Source organism: Monoraphidium neglectum (genome assembly GCF_000611645.1).
Source record: "Monoraphidium neglectum strain SAG 48.87 unplaced genomic scaffold scaffold02083, whole genome shotgun sequence".
NCBI classification, from domain to species: Eukaryota; Viridiplantae; Chlorophyta; class Chlorophyceae; order Sphaeropleales; family Selenastraceae; genus Monoraphidium; species Monoraphidium neglectum.
Window position 1 is genome coordinate 1 of NW_014011545.1, and position 10,539 is coordinate 10,539.

The 10,539-nt window shown below is 66.9% G+C and overlaps 2 protein-coding genes across 2 annotated transcripts; both read right to left on the reverse strand.

Annotated features, from left to right (window-relative positions):
• Positions 1 to 495: 495 nt before the first annotated feature.
• Positions 496 to 1,515, reverse strand: MNEG_9840 (hypothetical protein; the record flags this gene model as incomplete). The annotated part of the gene is made up of 3 exons (XM_014041687.1): positions 496 to 687; positions 1,058 to 1,155; positions 1,332 to 1,515. 3 exons carry the CDS (start codon positions 1,513 to 1,515, stop codon positions 496 to 498), a joined length of 474 nt encoding a protein of 157 aa, XP_013897141.1.
• A 1,681-nt stretch (positions 1,516 to 3,196) lies between these two features.
• Positions 3,197 to 8,459, reverse strand: MNEG_9841 (hypothetical protein; the record flags this gene model as incomplete). Its single annotated transcript, XM_014041688.1, has 8 exons — positions 3,197 to 3,423; positions 3,788 to 4,097; positions 4,425 to 4,658; positions 4,964 to 5,267; positions 5,593 to 5,862; positions 6,088 to 6,478; positions 6,787 to 7,327; positions 7,674 to 8,459. The coding sequence occupies 8 exons, from the start codon at positions 8,457 to 8,459 to the stop codon at positions 3,197 to 3,199; spliced, it is 3,063 nt and encodes a 1,020-aa protein (XP_013897142.1).
• Between the last annotated feature and the right edge of the window lie 2,080 nt (positions 8,460 to 10,539).

Consider the following 10,539-nt stretch of genomic DNA (forward strand, 5'->3'; position numbering starts at 1 on the left):
GGGTAGGGGAAGGACTATTATTGGGCAACGTTATGGCGGAAGTAGTTGGGGGGGGGAGCAGGGATGAGGAGATGGGGGTGGGGGTCAGTGCGGATGGGGGTCGACCCCACCGACACATGCCCTGCGAGTGGGTGGGTGGCTGGGCGGCCGCTTGAGAGTGGGTGGGGAGGGGTGCAGCAAGACGAGTGGGCGCGGGCTGTCCAGCGACTCAGCAGAGCGAGTGCAGCGCCATCCACTGGGGATCATGGAGGCGAGACCACGCCACGCCCGCATCCGAAAACGGGAGGCGTCGCGTTGCGCCGCGCGGCACCGCCTTGCTCTGTTGCCCCCCGCAGCCTGCCCCCCGCCCCCAAAAACAGCCCCCAACCCGCGCTCGCCGCGCCTGCGCCCGCGCGCGCGCGCCCGCGCCCGCGCCCGCGCCCGCGCCTCCCAAGCAGTCGTAGGATTCAGAATGCGGGGTTGAGGGTTTTGTCCGCAGAAATCACATCATCACAGTCACATCTCCCGTCGCTTCGGGGCGCGGCAGGGCGGGGCGGCCCACCAGTCGCGCTCCACATTGTTGATGCAGAACTTGTCAACGCTGCACTCGCGCACTGTGCCGTCGTCGTTCACGATGTAGCCGGGGAGGCCCACGCAGCGGTTGCTGTAGACGTTGAGCACGGTGTTGGCGGGGCACTTCCCGCAGATCTGGGGGTGCGGGCGCGCGTGGGGAGTGAGAGCAAGTGTGTGTGTGTGATTGTTGGAGTGTGTGTGTGTGTGTCAAAGTGTGTTTGCAAAAGAGAGAGAGAGAGAGAGTGTGTGTGTGTGTTTGTGTGTGTGTGTGTGTGTGTGTGTGTGTGTGTGTGTGTGTGTGTGTGTGTGTGTGCGTTTGCGCGTTTGCGAGCGCATGCACGCGAAGCGTGAGAGCGGATGTCACCCATCCTCAAGGCAGCGCGCCGGCCTGACGAAAAACGCCCCAGCAAGGGGACGGGCACGTCAGCACGGCACGTTTGGTGCAGGGCGCCGGCCCAGGGTGCGGGGTGCGGCAAGCGGGGGACGCAGGGGTGCGCCCGCGCACCAAGCTGCCAATCTTGGCCGCCGGCGCGAACAGGCCCTTGGCGCATTTGATGCACTTGGAACCTTTGAGCTTTTTAGCCGCATAGCCGGCGGCGCAGGCTGTGCAGTAGGGGAGGGGGGTGGTGAGGGGAAGGTGGGCGGACGGCAATGGGGTGTGCAGTCCAAGGCTTGGGCTGGGAGGGGCCCAAGGGCCCAACGGCAGGTGGCGGCCTCCGCGGCGGACTGGAGGCCGCCCGGGCCGCAGTTCTGGGCGCATGTGGCCCGCCCGCGCACACGCGCGCGCCGCAGCTGCCACGGGATGGATCGTGCGATGAGATCCGCCCCGCTCTGCAGCCCGGCTGATCCGCCGGCCGCTGCACATTGGGAGGCCGCGGGCGGTCCCAGCCCTGCTGTCCCGTTGCGCACGGCCGCGGCATGCTGGCGCCGGGCCAATCGGCGGCCGGTCATGCCGTGCCACATTGTCGGAGCCGCCCCAAGCGAGCCCCTGCCCAGTCTGCGGCCGGCCGGGCGTGCTCACTTGGCACGGAGGCGCGGTTGGGAGCAGGGAGGTACCCCGTCTTGGCTAGAAAGCATATCTTTGATCTTCCAGGCCACCCCGGCTGGCCCGGCTGCGCCTGCAGCACCCGGCAGCGCGCGCAGTGCTTCATGCTGCATGATGGCTGCGCGCGTGCACCCGTGGGGGCGAGCGCCAGCAGCAGCACCACGAGCACCGCCGCAGCAACGGCGGCGCCCAGGCGTCGGGGCTGGGGGGCGGCCCCGGCCGTGGCGGCCACGAGTTGGGCTTTGCCTAGGGGATGGAAATGCGAATGTGACAGAGATTTGGAGAATGCTCATGCATGTGGCTGTTCACATCACGTGGCAACGCATCGCGATGCACGGCGCAGCACACTGCGCAGCGCGCGATGCACGGGTCCAGCCACCTGGAGGTGCCCCGTGCGAGTGACGCCGCGCGCGCGGATTCCGCGCACCTCGGCCAGGCCTCTGGCACAACAGTCTAAAGTTATTGTCCAACTCGCCCTGGTCGGACGGCTCCCGGGCGGCCCTGGAAGCCGTCGAAAATTGCATTGTCTACAGATCCCCTAGGCGCCAGGAACGCGGCTACTTGGCTGGTTTCATGCGTAAAAGTGGATTGAGAGTACGGTAGTGTCCCGTCACCACGCCATGCTGCTCTCCAAAAAACTAGAGTGCTCAGAATGACACTCCTCTTCGGTGGCCGTGTCTTTCGCTGAACGGCGTATATGAAAACAAACCAAGTGAATCTATTGTATACACCAAGACCTGCGCCATGCACAGGTGCTGATGCGTCGCCGCCATGCAGCGTTACTGATGGCTGCCCGCTTCTGCCAGCAGTCGAGGCCCCTTCCAAAGGTTCTACCAGTGAAGCCCTGCCCTGTGCGCGCAAAGGGGGTGTCAATCCAAGGCGCTCAAGCAGCACAAGCGCACAACTGCGGTCGTTGGCCCCTCACTCCTGCTGCCTCGCCTCAACTGCTGATTTAACACTCGGTACGCTTACGGCCAGCCCCATGGCTCTCAAACCCCTCTCTTGGTCATACATGGGGCATCGCAATGGAGCTTACGACTGTGCGCTTTGGCACGTTGGGCCGTGCGCAATGAGCAACGCGCCCCGCCACAGCAGCGCAAGATGCACGGCGGGCGTGGGGTGGGCGGCTGGCGTGTGTGTGCGGGCTCACCGCAGCGAACCAAGTGTGCTGGCTCACCACACTATACAAAGAGGGGTCGGGGCAACAGTAGCCACACGGCTCGCCGCATGCACCTCGATGTCGCCAAAAGGAAGGAAGACAGGGGGTTGCGCAATTGGTGTTTGAAGGGCGGCCCGAAGCGCCCGACATCCTGCGAGTTGGGCTGGCAACGTGCGTGTCCGCTGCGTGCACTTGCCGCCCACGTGTGTGCCGAAAAACGCGGCGCTGGTGCGCGATAATGGCGCGTGCGGGGCGCTGCGAAACACCAAGCTGAAACCGCCTGTTGCTCTCATTCTGCTCAGCGCGTTTTCCAAACTGGAATAACAAAGAATGCGAGAAATTCTTGCGCCACGCGCGGCGCCGCAGCACGTGCCCGCCACTGGGCGCCCCGTGCGGCTGCTGGAGCGGCCGCCGCAGGGCCGCGGCACGCGCGGACCGGCTTAAGAGCTTGGCAGGGCGGCGACCCACGTTCCCCACCCCTGCATGGCGGCATACGGCGCCGCGACGTACACGCGGCCGCCCGCCGCCGCCGCCGTGGTGCTGTCGCCCCACAGGCGGTAGCCCGCTGACGCCGCGGGGGCGTCGACCGCGGACAGCCCCAGCCGCGTGGCGCGTATCGGCGCGCCGCTGACGGCGCCATCAGGGGTGAGGCGCGAGAAGCCGACGCCTGCACGGGGGTTTGCGTTTTACGGTTCAGGATTTGGTGTTTAGGGTTTGGAGAGGTGAGGGCCACCGCAGGGGCAGGTGGGGAGGCCGGGGGCGGATGGGGGGGGATAGGGGTGCATGAGCAGGCAGCAGGTAGTGTTGCAATACGAGGGCTGCAGAGGTCACATGACGTGGGCCTTGCGAGCATAATGAGCATGCAAGGCAACCGCGACAAACGCAGCACGCGCAGCTGACCGCGGCCGCCGCGCCCAGTTAGGCGGCCATGCACAGGCAGGACTAACGCGGCAGCCCAGGCAGAAGGGCGGCGGTCTCCTGCCGGTCCAGCCCTCGCATGGCTGTGCCCGAGACCCTCATCTCCCTCGCACCCGCGTAGCCCTCCCCGGGGCCCGCCCCCGGCTCGCTCGTAAAGCTGAATCCCACCAGCGGCGCGCCGCCGTCGGGCACTGTCACCGAGGGGAACGCCAGCGACGCGCCGCCGCCGCCGATCAGCGCGCCGCTGCCGCCGCCAACGGCGGCCGGGCCGAAGCGCGCCGCGGCGGCGTCGGCGGGGTCTGGACTCAAGGGGGCCCAGGTTGCGACGTGGACGGCGGGGCGGCAGGCGTCGGGGGCGGCGGCGGTGCAGGCGGGGTCGTACGCCTTTGTGGCGACAAACAGCTTGCCGGCGCTCAGGGCGGCCTGCCAGTGAGGAGGGGTGCGGGGTGGGGCGCGGGGGTTTGAGCAATTGCAAAAGCGATTGTGTCGCGAGGGGGCCAATTCAAAAACGGGGTGGTGGGGGCTTGCGCGGTTGGGGAATCATTCACTCACAAGCACGCAAGTACAGCGAAAGGGCAGAGTGCTGCGAGACACGCCACATTGTGCACGGAGCGCGCTCCGCCTTAAACAGCAGCCACTTGGCAGCCAACAAGGGCTGCTCGAGGCAATGCGTGGCCGCAATCCTGCCAAAACTTTCAGCACGCTTTGTTCACAAAGCGAATCAGGCAGACCCGGTCTTTTGAAACCCACCGAGTACACGCGCCAGGCGCGCCCGGCGTCCAGCCCCCATTCGGGCCCCCTGCCCGGCTGCCGCAGGCCCCCCTTGGCGGGCGGGTCGGCCTCCGCCAGTGGCGGCTTGTAGCCGCGCGGCCGGGCGGCGCGGCACAGGGTAGGCGCCGCGCCGGGCGCGAGGGACTTGAGCTTCGAGGTTTCGGTGATGGCATAAAACACGAGGCGCTCGCTGGGCGCGCCAGGGATGGCCTCCTGCAAGGGGCGAATCGGGGGCGTGGCCGGTGAAGGGGGGGCGGCGTTTGGTGTAGAATATTTGCGAATTGTTTGGGCAAGGGGGGGGCCAAAAAAACGGGGGGACAAGATGAAATCGCAACACACATCCAATATGAGGGGCTGGTTGGCTGCTGGCACATGTGGCATCCCTGAGGCGATCTGCACCATCCAAGGGCTGAGCCTGGCAGCTGCGTGCCTGCAAGCCTGTCAGGCCGTGTAGTCATGGCGTCAGACTGGTCCAACAAGCGGCATACCAGATGTTTGCCCCAAGGCCCCCCGCGCACCAGCGCGACCGCAAAGGCGGCGCCCCGCGCCGACCCCGCCGCGTCCGCCGCCGCCTGCGGCACCGCCGGCTGCGCCTGCCGCACGGGCGCGCCGCCGGCGCCGTCACTTAGGTCCCACATCGCGACGGGCAGCGCCGGCGGCGCGGCGTCGGCGGCGGCGTAGAGGCCCTCCTTTCCAAGTGACAGCAGCCACGCGCGGCGGCCGGCGCGGGCGTCGGGGTCGAGGGCGCCGGGGGCGGCGCAGGCGATGTTGGCGCCGACGTGGATGCCGTGCTCGTCGTAGCCCAGGCGTGGGGACTCCCACCTGGGATTGGTGAAGTGGGGTGATCACGCAATCATGTTGTGAGTGGACGCAAGCATTTTTGGGATGGAGGACCCGCGCGTGGATGGTGGAGGAACAGATGCGGGTGGGAGATGGCCATGTGATTGAACACAAGGATGTGTGAGTGCACGTCCGGGGTGTGGGCGCAGGCGCATGGTCAGGGAGCTGCCCAGCAAGAGCCCCTACAGAATCGACGAGTCTCTGCATCTGCTCAAAAGCACAGCCAGCAGGCCGCGGACCGGCGCCGGGCCGGCAAGCTCAGGCGCCCAGAATGCGCAGCCAACGCGCCAACGCCAGCGCCACTCACACAGCCTGGGTCCCTGCGCCGCACGGGTTGCTCGCATCGCCGCGCGGCGGCGCGGCCAGCCCCAGCACGCGCCAGCCCTGCCTCGGGTCTGCGCGGGCCGACGCGGCGAGCCACAGCACCGAGGGCGCGCTGCCGTTGAGCGCGTCGTCGTGGGAGACAGCGGCAAGCACAAAGCGCTTGGACGCCTTGTCGAAAATCGCGTCCGGCGAGAGGAAGTGCGACTGGCCGGCGAAGCCGAGGAATGAGGCGTCGAAGAACGCAGACAGGGTCCTGCGGGGGCGGGGGTCGCGGGCGACGACGGGCAGTGGGACAGCTGAGGCTAACGGCCCAGCCAATTCAGAGCCTTGTGAGGCTGCCTGCATGGCATTCGCGGGCACGGCTGCGCACGCGCACGATGATGGAGGCAGCCGAGGCGGGTCATAAAACAAAAGCGAAAGCGCGGCCCTTTCCGGCCCACAAGGCTCAGGATTGCTGTGGCCGCTGAGGTGCACCCACCTGGGCGCGTGGGTGGTCGCGGGTACGCCGCTGTAGCTCAGTGCTGATATGACCACGAGCCCATTGGCCGCGTGCAGCGAGTAGCCGGCCCTGCGCCCCGGCCCGCCGACGGCGAACGCGACGCCCAGCGCGTCGCGCGGCGCGGCGCCCGCGCCCGCGCCGGCGCTGGCCGCCGACACGCCGGCCGACACGCCCTCCCAGCCGCTGTTGAGGGAGTCGGCAGCGATCGGGCTCGCGCCGTCCAGCAGGCGGCGGCGGCCGCTGGCTGCGGCGGCGGCGCCGAGGGACGAGAGGAAGCCCGCGTGGTGGGCGGCGCGGCCGGAGGAGACGACGCGCGCCCTGGCCGCGCTCCAGGTGGCAGCGGGCATGTCTGACCAGCGATCGGGGGCGGCTGCGAGGGATGGGAATCAGGGGTTGGAGACGGGGGTTTCGAGTGGGGGACGGGGGCGCGGGAGAGGCGACAACGGTTTTTGGGTCCAGCGTGGCCTGGGGCTGGCTCATCCCAGGGCCCAGGGGTGGCTGGCGTGCGCTGTCATCCTTGGGTTGGGGCAGGTCATGCACAAATGCAAGAGTACCCCCTCACGGGCCCAAACGGCGGGTGATGGTGCAGCAATCGCCCCAGATTGCAAACAATGGGCACGGACACAGGGACTGTTGGTCCCTCCCTCAAAACCCCAGCTTTGCCCAGCAGGTGCTCACTCTTGGCGATGAAGTAAGCCTTGGGTGCTGACGTCACCGTGTCCGCCCCGGTGCAGTGCACCGCCTGGGGCGTCACCAGAGGCGTCACCAGCGCCGCGCCCTGCGCGGCCTTCGCGTCCCCCGTCACCACTTGCCCCGGCACGCCGGCCACCAATGGCAGCATGCCGAGGACGGGCTGCTGCGCCGTGTTCAAGGGAGGCGCGAGTCCCGTCTGCGCATTCCCCGCCGCCGCGTTGATCACGGGCACTGGCGGCGTATTTGCCGCCGCATCTGAAGCGAGCGCCTCTTGCGCCCTCTGGGCCGCGTTTGCCGCGTCGGTCGCTGTTTGCTGCTGCTGCTGCTGCTGCTGCTGCTGCTGCTGCTGCTGCTGCTGCTGCTGCTGCTGCTGCTGCTGCTGCTGCTGCTGCTGCTGCTGCTGCTGCTCTTCCTGCGCAGCTTGCGTTGCAGCCGCCGCCTCTGCGGCTGCACGCTGCCGCTCCACTTCCGCCCGGTTTGCCGCCACAGCCGCCGCCCGCGCCGCTGCGGTCTTGGCCGCGGCCGCCTTTGCGGCAGCGAGGCGTGAGGCGGTGGTGCTGGCTGTTCCGGGGACTGTCGGTGGATTGCCAGGGCGGGCTTGGTCCTGTGGTGGGAGGGACCATCAGTAGCAATGGGGACAGGACTGTGGTCAGACAAATCAACTGCAACTGCTGATGTGCTTGCGGCAACCCTGATGCATTGGTGTGGTGGGGGAACACCTGATGGTTGGCCCGGCATGTGGCAGGTCAGCAAAGAGACGAGCAGCAGCGGCAGCAGCGGCAGCAGCGGCAGCAGCGGCAGCAGCGGCAGCAGCGGCAGCAGCGGCAGCAGCGGCAGCAGCGGCAGCAGCCGCAAGCCCCCCGCTGACTCACGATGACCTCCTCGCTGTAGCAAGGCAGCAGCGGCATCATCAGGAAGTTTGTCGTCTTCTCGCATGGCGACCGCACCCCACACAGCACCGACTCAAACGTCTGGTCGGTCACATTCTTCTTTGCAGAGTACGTCATCGTCCGGGTGTACGTCTCCCCGGCGCCGCACGACGAGTAGAGGTTGTTGCCGTTGGCGTCCAGCCCCTGGAACTGGAACGTGAGCTCGGAAATGTACCCGGAAAACTCGTCGACGCGCGCGAAGAAGCGGTTGATGCGGTTCGCGCTCGGGTCCTGCGGGCCGCCGGAGACCTCAAAGGGGAAGGTGATGTTTACGAGGAAGACCTCGTCCTGCCGCTTGGCGGGCAGCTGCGACTGCTGGAGGCACATCTGGTTGTAGCCCTGGTTGGAGGACGGGTCCTGGTCCGCGGGCGGCACGTAAATGGTGTTGTTCTTGCGGCGCTCGTCGTACGACCCCTGCATCCACGAGCCGAACGCGTCGCCCGCGCCGCCCCACGCCAGGCCGACCACGTTGTTGGTCGCGGCGTCGACGACGCACGTGATGAAGGAGGGGCTGCCGAGGCAGGTGCAGTAGGGCTGCGGCGGGAAGACGATGGTGCACTTCCGTATGGGGTCACAGCCGGTCAGGTCGCAGCCCTTGCGGGGCTTGCCGCCGTGCTTGCCGTTGTAGTAAATGCTGCAGCCGCCATTCTTGGCGGAGGCTGGGGGCGAGAGTGCGGCGGTGCAGGGCGGGGCGCCGTGCTTGGCGGGAGCGCTGCTGACAGGCGCCATGAGCGTTCACGCAGCTGCTGCAGCGCTGGTGAGCGGGCCCCTGCGAACCATTTTGAATGGCCCGCTGCGTGCTGTAGCATAAAGTCTGAATGCTGTACGTGCAGTATATGTCTGCGACTGCATTCGTTGCTGCGTCACAGGGCGCTTCAACTTGCAGCTAGGCGGTGCTTTTCTGCTAGTGCTGAGCTGGGAAGTGCGGGCTTTTCATGGCGAACGACGGCAAGGAGGCGGTCGTCCCAGCGCACAAGCTCACCCCTTGAAACCAGGATTATCACGGAAAGCACCGCCACAGCCAGGGGGATGCCCCCCCGTGAGCTCCGCATTCGCGCCACCCGTGGCCAGTGCAGTGTCGACCAAGAGCGGTCCTGCCCTTGGCCACCGCACAAAAGAGATTCTAAGTAGGGCTGCGGATGTATTCGCCTGTTCTGCTACTCGCAACCAGCTCCAAGCACGCGAGTCACTCGCGCGGTCACTGCCCACGCGAGTGCCTTTCAGAACAAAACACAGGGTCCCAGCTGCAACGAAGGATGTTTCTGTTTCTGAAGTTTGAATTCTAATCCGGGTGCCGAGCACCCCGTCAATCACGGGTCAGCGTGTATGTTACCTGCTGCGTCCTGCGTGTCTGCCCCGCTCCTGCGACCCCGGGGGGCTCGGAGACCCACAAAGCGCCCATGTGCTCCTTGATTGCCTGAGGTTCCGGATTCTGCAGCAAGTGGCGCCCGCTGAGCACGCATTCTTAGACAGCGCACCTAGCGAGCGCTGTCCGCGGGGTGCTGCAAAACACTTCTAATCATACGCTTGTGGGCGGTGGGGCTACACACTGTGCACTATACATCGCCAATAATGTTCAACAGCACCCAGCGGATCACCGCCCAGCATGGGCAGGGCCCTTTCCGCAACGAGCCTGCTCCTCAGGTCAAACTCGCTTTGACATTGCATCCACACGCAGCCCACAAGACTGGGCACCGCATGCTCTCACCATCACAGAGTGCATGAACGCTTGTCATGAGCATCGTATCGCGGCTGCATCTTTATGCGGAGCTATTAGGTGTGGTCTTAACGACGGCGCGGCGGAAGCTCATGAGGTCCCCCGCACTGCCTCACGCGCCGCACGCGAGGCCAGTCAATCCATACTCTACAACAAGCGCTGTAACCTCCGATATCAAAGGTCGGGCGCCTCCAGCAGCCCCGGACGGCGCAACACGGGGATCGCCGAAAAGTCCTGGAGTCCGGCAGGGGCCTCCGCGGGTGGCTCAGCGGTGCCTGGAGGCCAGGTGCATGCTGCACATGCCTCCGTTTGGCCTGCTGCTGCTCTTCAGCAGCGCGCTCTTATGGGGTGAGTTGTGACAAGGTTGTGCCTTTTGGACGCGACCGTCGTGCGGTGTCCTGGCCGCCCAAACCACTTGATTGAAAGGGCTTTTGCCCCCACAACGCGCCGAAGCTGGTTGTATGGTGACGCACGCGGGCCCGCGAGTGAGAGCATGGGGCACCCGTCTTCAATGGTGCCTGTGCGGCCCTGTTCCACGCCCGCCTCTGGTGATTTGCAGGGATATCAGGGGCCGCGCAGAATTGTAGCAGCTGCTCCGCGCTGCACCGGCTGGCGTGCGGCGTGGACGGCGTCACCTACAGCAACAGATGCTTGGCGCGCTGCCAGGGCGTGAAGCTCCTCAGGATGGGCGAGTGCCGGCCAGAGGATGTTGCTAGGGCCGCACAAGCAGCTGTCGCAAAGGCGGGGCAGGGGGCAGGTGCGGCCCCACACTCGATACGGGGTGGGGTGGGCGTGTGGACCCTTGGGATGGGATGGGGAGCGTGAAGCTCGCTCGCCGCTGGCTGGCAGAGGAGGCGGCCGCTGCCCTGGTGAAACCAGCATCACCACACCCACAGCAAGTTGCCCGCGGCAGTGGGGGTAGCCCAAACAGGCGGTCGACATTGCATGATGGGTGACACCCAAAGCAGCCGCTCGCCCTGCGCATGCGTGCGGGCGGCCCTGCTCCCTCCCAAAAGCCCTCCCCCTCAGCGTTCACGCCCCCGCCCGCCCCCCGCCCGCCCCCCCGCAGCCGTCCTCGCGGCCGCTGGCAGC